General features: G+C 48.3%; 1 protein-coding gene across 3 annotated transcripts; it reads right to left on the bottom strand.

The window, feature by feature from the left end:
• Positions 1–87: 87 nt before the first annotated feature.
• LOC138194695 (disabled homolog 2-interacting protein-like) lies at positions 88–15,085 on the bottom strand. Of its 3 annotated transcripts, XM_069143617.1 has the most exons (21): positions 15,011–15,085; positions 14,534–14,636; positions 13,301–13,377; positions 11,910–12,019; positions 9,515–9,659; positions 9,260–9,432; positions 8,030–8,301; positions 7,723–7,931; positions 7,385–7,529; positions 6,785–6,929; positions 6,439–6,675; positions 5,158–5,347; positions 4,833–5,068; positions 4,306–4,397; positions 3,733–4,209; positions 3,366–3,646; positions 3,162–3,275; positions 2,969–3,091; positions 1,922–2,001; positions 1,714–1,801; positions 88–1,625 (listed from the first exon to the last, which is right to left on the bottom strand). In XM_069143617.1, exons 1-21 carry the CDS (start codon positions 15,059–15,061, stop codon positions 1,455–1,457), a joined length of 3,519 nt encoding a protein of 1,172 aa, XP_068999718.1. In that variant the 5' UTR covers positions 15,062–15,085; the 3' UTR covers positions 88–1,454. The 3 variants fall into 3 exon arrangements, with proteins under 3 accessions (XP_068999718.1, XP_068999716.1, XP_068999717.1); XM_069143615.1 differs by lacking the exons at positions 11,910–12,019; positions 13,301–13,377; positions 14,534–14,636; positions 15,011–15,085 and adding an exon at positions 10,932–11,378; XM_069143616.1 differs by lacking the exons at positions 11,910–12,019; positions 13,301–13,377; positions 14,534–14,636; positions 15,011–15,085 and adding an exon at positions 10,545–10,741.
• Positions 15,086–16,890: the final 1,805 nt, after the last annotated feature.

Here is a 16,890-nt window from a genome sequence, read left to right as displayed (position 1 = left end):
CTGTGTGTGTGTGTGTTTGTCTGTGTGTGTGTGTGTTTGTCTGTGTGTGTGTGTGTTTGTCTGTGTGTGTGTGTGTGTGTTTGTTTGTGTGTGTGTGTGTGTGTGTTTGTCTCTGTGTGTGTGTTTGTCTGTCTGTGTGTGTGTTTGTCTGTGTGTGTGTGTGTGTGTTTGTTTGTGTGTGTGTGTGTGTGTGTTTGTCTCTGTGTGTGTGTTTGTCTTTGTGTGTGTGTTTCTGTGTGTGTGTGTTTGTCTCTGTGTGTGTGTTTGTCTGTGTGTGTGTGTGTGTTTGTCTCTGTGTGTGTGTGTGTTTGTCTTTGTGTGTGTGTTTGTCTGTGTGTGTGTGTGTGTGTTTGTCTGTGTGTGTGTGTGTCTCTGTGTGTGTGTGTGTTTGTCTCTGTGTGTGTGTTTGTCTGTGTGTGTGTGTGTGTGTGTGTTTGTCTGTGTGTGTGTGTTTGTCTCTGTGTGTGTGTTTGTCTTTGTGTGTGTGTTTGTCTGTGTGTGCTTGTCTTTGTGTGTGTGTGTGTTTGTCTCTGTGTGTGTGTTTGTCTGTGTGTGTGTGTGTTTGTCTCTGTGTGTGTGTTTGTCTGTGTGTGTGTGTGTGTGTGGTGTTCACAAACTAGTCATCACAATTTAAAGTTTTTACTGTATTACAATAGAATCTGTTTACATTAAAATCAGTAGAATTCTCTGAAACAACACAAACTAGCGTCTAAGTCTGCGGAGGACCTCACCTCGTCAGGCCTAGAGAGGCCAACACAATCACTTAAAGCTGGAGCTAGGCTAACACTTTATCCCTGCTTCCATTCTTTGTGCTAAGCTAGGCTAACTTTGTGTGAAGTGGCTCAGACAGAAATGCTGGACTGTTCCTTTAAAACTTCTAAAACAGGTTTGTTGTTGACGTTAATGTCTAAAACCGATAAACTCCAGAGTCATAAACAGGTGGAGGTGTAGAGTCATGAACAGGTGGAGGTGTAGAGTCATGAACAGGTGGAGGTGTAGAGTCATAAACAGGTGGAGGTGTAGAGTCATAAACAGGTGGAGGTGTAGAGTCATGAACAGGTGGAGGTGCAGAGTCATGAACAGGTGGAGGTGTAGAGTCATAAACAGGTGGAGGTGCAGAGTCATAAACAGGTGGAGATGCTCCAGCAGGTGCAGATACTTCTCACGACATCATGTTGGTTGTTTCAGGTTCTTATCAGGAAGTGCCAGTAAACAGGATATGATGTCATACTTCATAACAATAAAGAGGAAACATGCAAAACAAAAACAGGAAATGAGGGTACCTATTAAAAGGGACGCAGTCAGGTCAGAGGTTAATCTGTTGCTGTAGGAGATAGTTGATTGACAGGTTTGAAGAAACTACGTCAGCATGGGGTGAATGAGTTAGCCCCGCCTCTAGCTGTCAGACTGATGAGGTAAAGCCCCTCCCCCTCGGAGTGACAGCCAATCCGTGCTCAGCAGTTTCCTGAGTTGCGGAACTCTCCATTCTCGGTGATCTGCAGAGATGATGTGTTGCTAGGAGACAGGCCGTTCCTCTGTGATGTCACAGCGTACCGTTCCTTCAGCTGAGTCAGTGCCGCCATCAGACGAGTGTTCGCCGCATCGAGGCTCGCAATCCTCTTCTCCTGAGAGACAGACAGGTGAGAGATGGACAGGTGAGAGACAGACAGGTGAGAGAGACAGGTGAGAGAGACAGGAGAGACAGACAGCTACCTGTGCCTCTATGATCTTCTGCTTGGAGTCCACAACAGCCTGCATGTCAGAGTGGTCCTTCTTCAACTCCTCCTCTACTGCCATCAACCTGCAGAGGTCAGAGGTCAGAGGAGGATCTATACACTGAACCCACTGGTCACAGACAGACAGACAGATGTTTAGCCAGAGACGTTCAGACAGACAGGTGTTCAGGCAGACAGGTGTGTACCTGCTGATGATGCTGTTCATCTGCAGGTCTTTGTCGTCCTGCAGCCTCCTCAGTCGACTCTCTGTGTCCTCCAGCCGAGCCTGAAACACACACACACACACACACACACACACACACACACACACACACACACACACACACACACACACACACACACACACACACACACACACACACACGTGTTTGTCATACTGTTTTGTATCTGTGCTGTTTGTGTCACTGTGTGGACTGTGCTGACAGGTCATCATTGTAAATGAGAATTGGTTCTCAATTGATTTTACCTGGTTAAATAAAGGTCATATGACACACAAAACCTTCTATAGGTCCATCTGGGTCATGTGACCTGGTTACAGGTGTGTACAGGTGTGTACAGGTGTGTACAGGTGTGTGTATAGGTGTGTACAGGTGTATGTCTATAGGTGTGTACAGGTGTGTATATAGGTGTGTACAGGTGTGTGTATAGGTGTGTACAGGTGTGTGTATAGGTGTGTGTACAGGTGTGTGTACAGGTGTGCGTACAGGTGTGTGTATAGGTGTGTGTGTGTGTACAGGTGTGTGTACAGGTGTGTACAGGTGTGTGTATAGGTGTGTACAGGTGTGTGTACAGGTGTGTACAGGTATGTGTACAGGTGTGTACTGGTGTGTGTGTATAGGTGTGTACAGGTGTGTACAGGTGTGTGTATAGGTGTGTACAGGTGTGTGTATAGGTGTGTACAGGTGTGTGTAGGTATGTGTACAGGTGTGTACAGGTGTGTACAGGTATGTGTACAGGTGTGTACAGGTGTGTGTATAGGTGTGTACAGGTATGTGTACAGGTGTGTACAGGTGTGTGTATAGGTGTGTACAGGTATGTGTACAGGTGTGTACAGGTGTGTGTACAGATGTGTGTATAGGTGTGTACAGGTGTGTGTATAGGTGTGTACAGGTGTGTGTAGGTATGTGTACAGGTGTGTACAGGTGTGTGTATAGGTGTGTACAGGTGTGTGTAGGTATGTGTACAGGTGTGTACAGGTGTGTGTATAGGTGTGTACAGGTGTGTGTAAAGACCTGGTACTCCTGCAGCATCCGTTGGTTCTGTTGGTCTTGAACCATCAGACGAGCTTCACACTCCTCCTGACGAAGACCTGCGACTCTCAGCTTCTCCTGCAGCAACGCGATCTCCTGATGGTACTACAGAGGAACACGGTCAGAACCAGCAGAACCAGCAGAACCAGCAGACCCACAATGAAGAGTGTCTCACCTTCTCCACGAGGACGTCGTCATGGCGATCGTCCTCCGTCTCGCCATAGGAGGAGGCGGAGTTCATGTTGAGCAGCCAGGCAGCGGTTCTGTCCAGAGCGCAGGGAGAAGGAGCCTGGACACACAGACACACCTGAGCTGACACACCTGTGTTCACCTGGACAGGTGTTAGCCTGACAGGTTACCATGGTAACGACCCAGTTACCTTGGCAGTGGGTCGCTGTTTCTCGGGGCTGTCTCCTTTGGAGGACGACGACGTCTGTCTGAGCCGCGACTGGCTGCTGCTCGGCCAATCGGGGCTCGATGACATCATGCTGCCAGAGGCGGGGCGTGGCGGGTAGGCGGGGCCTCCGCCGCTGCCACCGCTGAGCATGCTGGGGGGTGTCCGGCCTCGAGGAGGTCCCGGTGGAGCCGAGGACGGGGGTGGGGGCTGATCGATGCGTCTCTGAGGACCTGAGGAGTTCTGCCGAGGGGGGACGGAGCTACCTGAGTGGGAGGAGCAACAACAGTGACATCATCAGCCTCAGATTTGTGACAGTCTCTGTGAGCTGCGGCGTGGCGGCGACTCGTACCTGTGAGCGTCTCGTTGAGAGACAGCGCCCGGCGGGAGTACTCCTCGCCGCTGCTGCTGCTCGACATGGCCGACATCCTCTCCCCCCTTTCTCCCCCTCCCAGCCCTACTGACATCTGGGTAAGAAATGCCGGTTTGGTTGCCATGGTGCTCCTGTCATCGACGTTGCCCTGCGACCCCACCGAGCCGTCGGAGGGCGTGGCGTCGCTCTGCTGCTGTGGTTGTCGTGGTGACGTGGTAGTCATGTGATAAACCGGGTTCTGGAAGGAGAGGGGGAGGAGCCCTGTCCTGCGCTGCCACTGACTGTCGTCGAGGCCATCGCTAGGGGAGGAGTCCTGCAGGTCCACCAGAGAAAGACTGCGGCTCTCATTGGTCAGCTCCGCCCCCTCCCTCCGGCCCCCATTGGACATTTCAAATGCCCCCTCGTTCTCATTGGGCTCTGAGTAGGACGAGCTCGGAGCCGGAGAGCCCTGCAGGCCTGACATCACAGCACAGGAGGGGTCAGATTGAGGTCACAGGTGGAGGGCAACAGATATGCAAGCTGATTGGATAAAGAAGAGAGCTGAAAGGTCACCTGATGCAGGCTGAAGACTCGAACCTTTGGTGACGAAGAACAAATCTTTGTTCTCTGGAGTTGGAGACGGAAGTCTGGTGAAGTCGACCAAGCTACACACACACACACACACACACACACACACACACACACACACACACACACACATATATACACATACACAGATAGACATAAGTAACAAAATATTTGTGTAGTAACACCTAGTGACCGTTGATCAATTCTCATGTTACCTGTTGTAACCATGGTTACCATGCATGATGTGTGAACAGCAGAAATCATGTTACCTGTTGTAACCATGGTTACATGGTTACAACAGGTAAACATGATTTCTGATCAGAAATCTTGATGTCCAATCCTCTGACAGCAGAACTGTAGCGATACCAAAACCAGGTGCTGGTGTTGCTGCAGGTGTGTGTTGCCTGCTTAAGTCCCGCCCTCAGTCAGTATGATTGGTCGGTGCTTGTTTGATGTCCGTTGATGACTGATCATCTGGATGCTAAAGCTAACAGGAAACACAGGGTGCTCACCCTCCGTCCAGTCCCACGCCGCCCTGCAGGCCAATGGAGGGATTACAGGCCGCCAAAGGAGGAGACAGGGGCGGAGACAGAGGGGGCGGAGACAGAGGGGGCGGAGACACCCCACGCTGAGGCTCTGGGGAAGAAATGGCTATGCCCCCAGCATTGGCCACGCCCCCTGGGTTAGCAAGCGCTGCCGACACATCTCTGAGGATCCGAGGAAGAGGACCGAGCTTCAGTAGACATGACTGGAGAGAGAGACAGGTGGAGAGAGAAAGACAGGTAGTAAGGTATGTTACCTGGTCATCAGGTGTGTTACCTAGTCGTCAGGTGTTACCTGGTCGAGCTCGGTCAGCAGGGTGTGCAGGCTGGACAGCTCTCTGCCGAGGTCGATGTATCCGTCGAAGCCGGCCGTGTGATTCAGTCCGTCGGGGTTCGAGATCTCCTGCAGGAAACGCTGCATGCTGCTCCACTGACGCTCCACAAAGTCATTCATGAACAGCATGTACTCCTCTTTAGTACCAAACCTGCAGCCACAGGTGAGAGGAGACAGGTGAGAGGAGACAGGTGAGAGGAGACAGGTGAAGGGAGACAGGTGAGAGGAGACAGGTGAGAGGAGACAGGTGAAGGGAGACAGGTGAGAGGAGACAGGTGAGAGGAGACAGGTGAAGGGAGACAGGTGAGAGGAGACAGGTGAAGGGAGACAGGTGAGAGGAGACAGGTGAGAGGAGACAGGTAAGAGGAGACAGATCAGGGGAGACAGGTGAGAGGAGACAGGTGAAGGGAGACAGGTCAGGGGAGACAGGTGAGAGGAGACAGGTGAAGGGAGACAGGTGAGAGGAGACAGGTGAGAGGAGACAGGTCAGGGGAGACAGGTGAGAGGAGACAGGTGAAGGGAGACAGGTGAGAGGAGACAGGTCAGGGGAGACAGGTGAGAGGAGACAGGTGAAGGGAGACAGGTCAGAGGAGACAGGTCAGGGGAGACAGGTCAGGGGAGACAGGTGAGAGGAGACAGGTGAAGGGAGACAGGTGAGAGGAGACAGGTCAGGGGAGACAGGTGAGAGGAGACAGGTCAGGGGAGACAGGTGAGAGGAGACAGGTGAAGGGAGACAGGTGAGAGGAGACAGGTCAGGGGAGACAGGTGAGAGGAGACAGGTGAAGGGAGACAGGTGAGAGGAGACAGGTGAAGGGAGACAGGTGAGAGGAGACAGGTGAGAGGAGACAGGTGAAGGGAGACAGGTGAGAGGAGACAGGTGAAGGGAGACAGGTGAGAGGAGACAGGTGAGAGGAGACAGGTGAGAGGAGACAGGTGAAGGGAGACAGGTGAGAGGAGACAGGTGAGAGGAGACAGGTGAGAGGAGACAGGTGAGAGGAGACAGGTGAAGGGAGACAGGTGAAGGGAGACAGGTGAGAGGAGACAGGTGAGAGGAGACAGGTGAAGGGAGACAGGTGAAGGGAGACAGGTGAGAGGAGACAGGTGAGAGGAGACAGGTGAAGGGAGACAGGTGAGAGGAGACAGGTGAGAGGAGACAGGTGAAGGGAGACAGGTGAGAGGAGACAGGTGAGAGGAGACAGGTGAGAGGTGAGCAGCTCCTTCACAATAAAAGCCGGGCCGTACTTGCTGAAGTTGGCGAGGTTCTGGACCACCTTGGCGATCAGAGTCAGAGTTCTGGCCGTGCGCTCGTCGGGGAACTCCTGCATCAGGTCGAACAGCGACGGTGACATCACAGCTGGACACAGGAAGCGCAGGAACAACGAGGCGCTGATAAGACGCTCGCTAATATCTGGTCGCCCACGGTTACCACACTCCTGATGCCATGATGCAAACACTTCCTTCAGCTCCCGGGGGAAGACCCTGGAAGGGGGGAGGAGGGTTACCTCTATGATGTGTGTGTGTTATCTGTATTGTGTGTGTGTGTGTGTGTGTGTGTGTGTGTGTGTGTGTGTGTGTGTGTGTGTGTTACCTGTATGAGTCCAGGATCTTGCAGAAGGCCAATTCGCAGCACATCCTCAGGTTGGCCTGATGCTCTGAGAGGTCAGAGGTCGCACAGCGAGACGGGTCAACCTCACAGTTCTCATCAGACTCATACAGAGCTTTGATGAACTCACCTGAACACACACACACACACACACACACATCATACAGGTAACACACACACACACACACACACACACAAGCTCATCTGAACGATCACTATTATCACAATAAACAGGTCTGTGTGTGTTTCTGTGTGTTTCTGTGTGTTTGCTTCTGTGTGCGTTTCTGTGTGTTTCTATGTGTGTGCGTTTCTGTGTGTGTTTCTGTGTGTGTGTGTCTGTGTGTGTTTCTGAATGTGTTTCTGTGTGTGTGTTTCTGTGTGTGTGTTTCTGAATGTGTTTCTGTGTGTGTGTGTCTGTGTGTGTTTCTGAATGTGTTTCTGTGTGTGTGTTTCTGTGTGTGTTTCTGAGTGTGTTTCTGTGTGTGTGTTTCTGAGTGTGTTTCTGTGTGTGTGTTTCTGAATGTGTGTTTCTTTGTGTGTTTCTGAATGTGTTTCTGAATGTGTTTCTGAGTGTGTTTTGTGTACCGAGGGCATCCTGCAGGTACTTCTGTCCAATCAGCTTCAAGTATTCCTCGATACTTTTTGTCGCCAGCGTGTTCTCTCTAAAAATTAGCTGGTCATTGTCACGACAACGGTCCACCTCTGACATCATCAGGTCTGTCAGGAAGTCCTGCACAGGGGTCAAAGATCATACTCACTGGGGTGAAGGATGCAGGATGATTTAGGGCAATCAGGTGGTGTCATGCTGCAGTGGGAGGAGTCTGGTATTGTGGGAGGAGTCAGGGTCCAGTGGGTGGGGGTTGGGTGAAGTGGGAGGGGTCAGGGTGCATTGGGAGGAGTCATGGTGCAGTGGGAAGAGCTACCTTGGCCTTGCCGGTGCTGTGCAGGATGTGCACCAGCGCAGCAGCCAGCTCCTCCTTGGCTCTCAGACTGATGGAGGCCTCGAGGGTGGAGCAGAGCAGCAGGTAGTTGGAGCTGATGTACTCAGCAAACTCCTTGTACTGCTCCATCGGAAGGATCACCAGACTCTGGTACCGGGCCTTCACCCGGACCATCGGAACCGAGGACTTACCTACCGGGGACAGAGGCGGGGAGAGTGAGACAGGGAGACAGAAAGACAGGGAGGGTGAGACAGGGACCAGGTCTTGCACACAGCTCCAGTCCACCAACCTCGGCTCGTACTGGGCGTGCTCACTGTGTACCACTTCTCCACCAGCTGTCTCCCGGTCACCATGGCAACGGGGATGTTGACCAACCCGACGTAGCTGCTCTTGTCCTTCTTCCTCTTTCTGTCCGTGTCCTTGTAGAGGTGCAGCGTGACGGAGCCGACGGACGGCAGGCTGCTGAAGTCGAAGCGCTCGCCCCAGAAGATGTTGTCCGTCTTCAGCTTACAGGACGTTCGAGCGTAGAGACTGTCGTCCAGACACAGCTCGCAGAAGTACCTGCAGTACAAGTACCACTGTAACTGCAGTACAAGTACTACTATTACTGCATTACAAGTACCACTGTTACTGCAGTACTGAAAGACTAAAGTCTTTCACTAATGACGTATCTACAAACAGCAGGGCAGACGATGTTAATGGTTTACGAAGCATGAGATAGAAATATTTCAGGGTTATTTGTGTTCAATTATTTTAGTACACGTGCACCATTCCGTACAAGAAGGTCCAGAAGAGGACGTAAGTGAAAAGGCCTCCGACGAGGCCTCCGGTGAAGAGCAGCCGCCGTGATTTGAAGCATTTGTTCCACCGCCGTCCGGCCTTCAGATACTTCTGATACTACTGTAACTGCAGTACAAGTACCACTGTTACTGCAGTACTGATACTGTTACTGCATTACAAGTACCACTGTTACTGCAGTACTGATACTGTTACTGCATTACAAGTACCACTGTTACTGCAGTGCAAGTACTACTGTAACTGCAGTACAAGTAAAGTACTAGTGTTACTGCAGTGCAAGTACCACTGTTACTGCAGTACTGATACTACTGTTACTGCAGTACAAGTACCACTGTTACTGCAGTGCAAGTACCACTGTTACTGCAGTACTGATACTACTGTTACTGCATTACAAGTACCACTGTTACTGCAATACTGATACTACTGCTACTGCAGTACTGATACTACTGTAACTGCAGTACAAGTACTACTGTTACTGCATTACAAATACCACTGTTACTGCAGTACTGATACTACTGTTACTGCATTACAAGTACCACTGTTACTGCAGTACTGATACTACTGTTACTGCAGTTCAAGTACCACTGTTACTACAGTACTAGTACTACGTTAATACTGCAGTACAAGTACCACTGTTACTGCAGTACTGATACTACTGTTACTGCAGTTCAAGTACCATTGTTACTACAGTACTAGTACTACGTTAATACTGCACTAGTACCGTTTCTTAGCTGCCAGGTCCTTTGCCTCCACCACCCACACCGTCAGCAGGTTCTCGTGTCTCCGGCTGTTGTCCTTGTTGGGATGAACGGCTCTACGAAGGTTTTCCATCCATTTGTCTCTTTCAGCCGCCGAGCGACACGAGAAACACTTGGTTCCCGTCGAGGTCGTTACCTAGGAAACACACAGCAGGTCATCGACACGGAAACAACAGGGAGCCATCTGAGTGTACTCTGTGTACTGTGTGTACTAGTACCTCAAAGCAGTAGTCCTGTCCCAGCAGGGAGGAGTGAACAGGTTTGATGGTCACTGATTGGTCCATCCTGAGCTCCAGAGATGAAACACAACCGGCGCTTAGCAACGACTCCTGGCTACCACACCGCAGCCGCCGCATCACACACCTAGGAACACGCACACACACACACACACACACACACACACACACACACACACACACACACACACACGTGTCCAGGTTTAAATCCAGGTTCAGGTTTCAGTCTAGGTCCAGGTTGAGGTTCAGGTGTAAGTCTAGGTCCAGGTCCAGGATCAGGTTCAGATTCAGGTTTAAGTCCAGGTTCAGGTTCAGGTGTAAGTCTAGGTCCAGGTTCAGGTTTAAGTCCAGGTCCAGGTTCAGATTCAGGTTTAAGTCCAGGTCCAGGTCCAGGTGTAAGTCTAGGTCCAGGTTCAGGTTTAAGTCCAGGTCCAGGTCCAGGTTCAGATTCAGGTTTAAGTCCAGGTCCAGGTCCAGGTGTAAGTCTAGGTCCAGGTTCAGGCCCAGGTTCAGGTTTAAGTCTAGGTCCAGGTTCAGGTGTAAGTATAGGTCCAGGTCCAGGTTCAAGTGTAAGTTCAGGTCCAGGTCCAGGTTCAGGTTTAAGTCCAGGTCCAGGTGTAAGTCTAGGTCCAGGTCCAGGTTCAGGTTTAAGTCCAGGTCCAGGTGTAAGTCTAGGTCCAGGTTCAGGTTCAGGTTTAAGTCCAGGTCCAGGTGTAAGTCTAGGTCCAGGTCCAGGTTCAGGTTTAAGTCCAGGTCCAGGTGTAAGTCTAGGTCCAGGTTCAGGTTTAAGTCCAGGCCCAGGTGTAAGTCTAGGTCCAGGTCCAGGTTCAGGTTTAAGTCCAGGTCCAGGTGTAAGTCTAGGTCCAGGTCCAGGTTCAAGTCCAGGTCCAGGTTTAGGTTCAGATTCAGGGTTAAGTCCAGGTTCAGGTCCAGTGACCCCACCACAGACAACACTGAACCCTGACTGATCACCAGCAGTGACCTCTGACCCCCCCCCCCCCCCAACCCTTACCTCCACACACACAGGTTGATGTCCGTTAGCTCGTTATTATCTGAACAAGCTGCTTAATGTTTGCTGCTTACAATGCTAATGCTGCAGGGACATGTGTGTGTGTGTGTGTGTGTGTGTGTGTGTGTGTGTGTGTGCGCGTCCTTGTTTAGCTAAACATGTTAGCTAACAGCGTGTGTCTAAGGGTTAGCCACATGCTAACAGAGCAGGCTAGCTGTGCAGACTGCAGCCCTGGCTAACACACACACACACACACACACACACACACACACACACACACACACACAAAGACACAGCATGCATGGACATGCAAATCAGATAGACAACCCCCCCACACACACTGCAGCACATTTTGTTCGGCGGACAAAGACAGTTAATGCAGAGACTCACCGAGCATCCTGTGTAAGGAGGAGGAGGAGGAGGAGAAGGAAGAGGAGGAGAGGGGGATGGGATGGGGGGTTATGGATCCATGTCCTCCTTCAGCAGCAGGAGGGAGAATAAAGATGGAGGAGCTGCTGATCCCGACTCTGAAGACTGCCTGCCTGTCTGTCTGTCTGCCTGCCTGTCTGCCTGCCTGTCTCTGATCCTTCAGCTCCATGTCTCTGTGACTTGTCCTCTCTGTCAGTAGTCGCTCCTCCCACATGGAGCTGCCCTAGTTACTGTCTCCTCTGTCCTCTCTGTCCTTGTCCCCTCTGTCCTCGTCTCCTCTGTCCTCATCCCCATCTCCTCTGTCCTCATCTCCTCGTCCTCTCTGTCCTCGTCTCCTCTGTCCTCGTCGAGTATTCCTGAGCCCATGCACGGATTTCCACCACAGAATCTGAGGTTTTTAGATCAAACTGTGTAAATCATCGTCAGAGACCCTTGAAATGTTCAGAAAGTCTACAGCAATGAAGCAACGAACCGGGCGACATGTTCTGGTGACATCATGTTTCAAGAGGGGCGGAGCTTCACTGTCCAAGACCGAAGAAGGCGTCAGGTCAGGAGACACCAGTTGAGTTTTCAGAGTCAGACTGTCAACACCGAGTTCTACTGGACTGTCTGAGGGGAACATTCACTGAACCACCTGAACTGTGGCGCCATGTTGGTAAATATCAGTCAGGTATAAAGGTTCTGGTCGGATCCATATGATTCTGATCTGAAGCTTCAAGTCTCAACAAATCAAATACTGGGACCACAACCAGAACTCTGACTGGGACCAGACCCTGGACCAAGACCAGAACCAGAACCAGGACCAGACCCAAAACTCTGACCGGGATCAGAAGCAGAGAAACAAATGTGGACTCAGTCTGGGTGTTTGTGTGTCAGGGAGGTCTGACTGAAGGTTCCGATGGGAAACTGTGGAATTGTGGGGAATTAATCCTGGTGTACCTGGTGTCAGCGGTGCTAATCTGGTCGGTCTTCATGCTGCTCCGACGAGACAGTTTGGGCTGAGACCGGGTCCGACGAAGAGACTGCTTCAACCTCCAAGACAGGAAACCCTGAGAAGGAAGAGGAGCAGGAGGAGGATTTAAATTAGCAGATATTTGAATGGAGTTTGGTGCTCAGCAGGTCACACTAGGATCATCACCTGATTGAACACTGTGGGTTTGGAAACATCAACCATAACCAGTAATCAACCAGTAAACAACAACCAGTAATCAACCAGTAAACAACCTCTAATCAACCAGTAAACAACAACCAGTAATCAACCACTAATCAACCAGTAAACAACCACTAATCAACCAGTAAATAACAACTGGTAATTAACCAGTAAACAACCACAAATCAACCAGTAAACAACCAGCAATCAACCAGTAAACAACAACCAGTAATCAACCAGTACACAATCAGTAATTAACCAATAAACAACCAGTAATCAACCAGTAAACAACCAATAATCAACCAGTAATCAACAACCAGTAAACAACCGGTAACCAACAACCAGTAATCAACCAGTAAACAACCAGCAATCAACCACTAATCAACCAGTAAACAACAACCAGTAATCAACCAGTACACAATCAGTAATTAACCAATAAACAACCACTAATCAACCAGTAAACAACCAATAATCAACAACCAGTAGTCAACCGGTAACCAACAACCAGTAATCAACCAGTAAACAACCTCTAATCAACCAGTAAACAACAACCAGTAATCAACCACTAATCAACCAGTAAACAACCACTAATCAACCAGTAAATAACAACTGGTAATTAACCAGTAAACAACCACAAATCAACCAGCAATCAACCACTAATCAACCAGTAAACAACAACCAGTAATCAACCAGTACACAATCAGTAATTAACCAATAAACAACCACTAATCAACCAGTAAACAACAACCACTAATCAACCAGTAATCAACCGGTAACCAACAACCAGTAATAAACCAGTAAACAACCACTGATCAACCAGTAAACAAAAACCACTAATCAACCAGTAATCAACCAGTAAACAAAAACCACTAATCAACCAGTAAACAAAAACCACTAATCAACCATTAGTCAACCAGTAATTAACCAGTGAACAACAACCAGTAACCGCATCCAAGAACCAGGTTTATGGAGGACCAGATCAGAACCATGATCAGACTAAGAACCAGGAACCTTTAGGTCCATGGAGACACCACCTGTTTCTGTGATGTACTTGTCTCACCTGCAGGTGGAGTCACTCAGCTGATCTACAGCTGGTGGCAGCTCAACTCCTGTTACCATGGAAACAACAGACTGATCTGAGCAGGGGGAGGGAGGGATGTGTGTGTGTGTGTGTGCTCACTGTCACTCTGGCAGTGGGCGTGTCCACGGAAGCCCCACTGGGCATGCTCTGTCTGCGCACCCCCCTCTCTGAAGCATCTGGAACAGACAAAGTGCATCATGGGAGCGTCTGTAGTTTTCAATAGCCGAGTTGACCCGTTTTTGCCTCAGCTATTGCTATAGTAACTGGTAGTGGGATGTTGTCATTGTGACCAGCAGCAGTCAGTGTGTGTTTCAGTGATGTCATTTAATCAAATAATTAGAGTCCAAAACTATGTGGACACTGTCACTGTTCTTTACGTGTTCCTAACTCTTTCCATGTACTTCATGTGTTCTTTCCATGTTTTTCACAGGTTCTTTACGTGTTCCTCACATTTTCTTCATGTGTTCTTTGGGTTCGTCACATGGTTTTGTTACATGTTCTTCATATGTTCTTTACATGTACTTCATGTTGTTTCCATGTTCTTCATGTGTTCTTCACGTGCTCTTTCCATGTTCTTCATGTGTTATTTACAAGTTCCTCACGTGTTCTTTGTGTTCCTCATGTTTTGTTTATATGTTTTTCATATGTTCTTTACATGTACTTCATATGTTCATGTGTTCTTCCCATATTCTTTCCATGGTCGTGTTCTTCACATGTTCCTCACATCTTAACTGGCTCTTTACATGTTCTTAACATTTTCTTCATGTGTTCTTTACATGTCCTTCATGTGTTGGTTCCGTGTTCTTCAAGTATTCTTTACAGTATTTAAAGGAGCATCTTGCTGCATTGACAGAACGGTGTCATGCATGTGTGACGTGTTAATTCCAACACGCTCCGCTGATCACTGCTCTGACAGAGGTTCAGTCTCTGCGCTGCTATTGATCTGTGATGTACATTTATCAATAAAGTTGGAACAGCTCATCTTGGTGACCTTCAACCCCGTGTCTGCATCCTCAGCAGCTTTGGGTGACTTCAGTCACCGTTTCCTCCTGACCACGGCAGCATCGTCATGGTAACCAGATATCAGATTATGAGATTATTATTGACATGTCGTCCAGATTAAACTGAAATCCTGCAAACAGCAAAACAATCTGTCTCCTCTTACCGCTCACGTCCTCCAAGTCCTCGTCCATCCTCCTGTCTGTCTGTCCAACCGCCTGTCTGACTGTCCAACCGCCTGTCTGTTTGTCCAATGCTCGTCTGTCTGTCCAACGCCTGTCTGTCTGTCTGTCTGTCTCCTGCAGCTCTTGAAACCAGTCTTGTCTTCCTTACCTTTGTGGGCGGGGCAAGGAGCAGCTGCGGTCACATGGAGGGTGTATCTTAGCAACCACACAGTACAAGTCTCCGCCCTTTCTGCCAGGAGGAGAGGATGAACCTGAAGAAAAGAGCTGTGATCAGATCATGTTACTGATCATGTAACCGATCATGTTATTGATCATGTTACTGATCATGTTATTGATGTGATGCAAGTGACTCCTGAATGGGACGATCAGTTGGATGGAAGATTCTATGTGATCTACATGTTCTCAGGGTTCTACAAGTTCTCAGGGTTCTACAGGTTGTCAGGGTTCCACATGTTCTCAGGGTTCTACAGGTTTTCAGGGTTCTACGGGTTCAACAGATTCTCAGGGTTCTACAGGTTCTATAGTTCTCAAGAGTTCTACAGGTTCTCAGGCTTCTACAGGTTTTCAAGGTTCTACGGGTTCTCAGGGTTCGACATGTTCTCAGAGTTCTAGAGGTTCTCAGTACCTCAAGGTCATCCAGCATCAGCAGCTGAGCGTCTGAGAGGATGCAGAACATTTTACTCCAAATGTCAGGCTCAGCCTTCCGACCGCAGGACAGCCAATGGATGGAGGCACTCTTCAACTCTGTGACATCATGACAGCAGCATTATGACATAACACAGACTGTCGTCCTGCAACACACGGAGTCTGAAACAGTGAATGAGCTGTTGTTGACGATAGCCGTGGACACGAGGACAGTCGGACAAAGGATGTCCTCGGAGACAATGTTCACTGAAAAACTCAAAATATTCAGTCTGCAGACGAAAATGTTTAAAATGGGACAAAACTTGATGCAGAAAACAAGAAAAAAAAAAAACCACTTAAAATGCATACAAACAACACCTGGAATTAAACTTAACGTTACTAATATGTAACAGTGGTAACATGTAATGGTACAGACATGTAACGGCACAAAAATTTAACGGTGGTAACATGTAAGGGTACTAACATGTAACGGTAGTAACGTAATGGTAGTAACGTACTAATATGTAACAGTAATAACATGTAATAGTAGTAACGTAACGGTACTAACAGGTAACGGTAAAAACATGTAATGATACTAACATGTAACGGTATTAATATGTGACAGTAGTAACGTAACGGTAGTAACATGTAATGTGCTAACATGTAACAGTAGTAACATGTAACGTTACTAACATGTAATGGTACTAACATGTAATGTTACTAACATGTAACAGTAGCAACATGTAATGGTACTAACATGTAACAGTAGTAACATGTAACGGTCCTAACATGTAACAGTAGTAACATGTAACGTTACTAACATGTAACAGTAGTAACATGTAATGTACTAACATGTAATGCTACTAACATGTAACAGTAGTAACATAACGGTAGTAACATGTAAAGGCAGTAACATGTAACGGTACAAAAATGTAACGGTACTAACGTGTGACGGTAGTAACATGTAAAGTACTAACATGTAACGGTACAAACATGTAACGATACTAACATGTAACAGTAGTAACATGTAACACTAGTAAGATGTAACGTACTAACATGTAACAGTAGTAACATGTAATGGTACAAACATGTAACAGTAGTAATAGGGGAGGCTGTAGCTCAGACGGTAGAGTGGGTTGCACACTAATCGGAAGGTTGGTGGTTTGATCCCCAGCTCCTCCTCTCCACATGCCCAAGTGTCCTTGAGCAAGACACTGAACCTTAAAAAAAATTGCTCCCGATGGTGTACCTTCGGTGTATTGTAAGTCGCTTTGGATAAAAGTGTCAGCTAAATGAAATGTCATAATAACATGTAACAGTAGTAACGTAATGATACTAACATGTAATGGTACTAACATATAACAGTACAAACATGTAACGTACCAACATGTAGCAGTACAAACAATTTCATTACAGTCGCTGTTTCATCAGGAGTGTATCTCAAATGTAACATTACTAATATGTAACAGTAGTAACGTAACGATACAAACATGTAATGCTACTAACATGTAACAGTAGTAACGTAACAGTAGCAACGGTACTAATATGTGACAGTAGTAACATGTAACGGTACGAACGTGTGACGGTAGTAACATGTAACACTAGTAAGATGTAACGTACTAACATGTAACAGTAGTAACAGGGGAGGCTGTAGCTCAGACGGTAGAGTGGGTTGCACACTAATCGGAAGGTTGGTGGTTCGATCCCCAGCTCTTCCTCTCCACATGCCCAAGTGTCCTTGAGCAAGACACTGAACCTTAAAAAAATTGCTCCCGATGGTGAACCTTCGGTGTGCTGTAAGTTGCTTTGGATAAAAGCGTCAGCTAAATGAAATATAATAATAACATGTAACAGTAGTAACGTAATGGTACTAACATGTAA

Source organism: Embiotoca jacksoni, unplaced genomic scaffold (genome assembly GCF_022577435.1).
Source record: "Embiotoca jacksoni isolate LCO1_2020_lvr unplaced genomic scaffold, fEmbJac1.0.p SCAF_112, whole genome shotgun sequence".
Lineage (NCBI taxonomy): Eukaryota > Metazoa > Chordata > Actinopteri > Embiotocidae > Embiotoca > Embiotoca jacksoni.
Note: the sequence above shows the minus strand (reverse complement) of the source record. Positions and strands in the feature narration are given on the sequence as shown.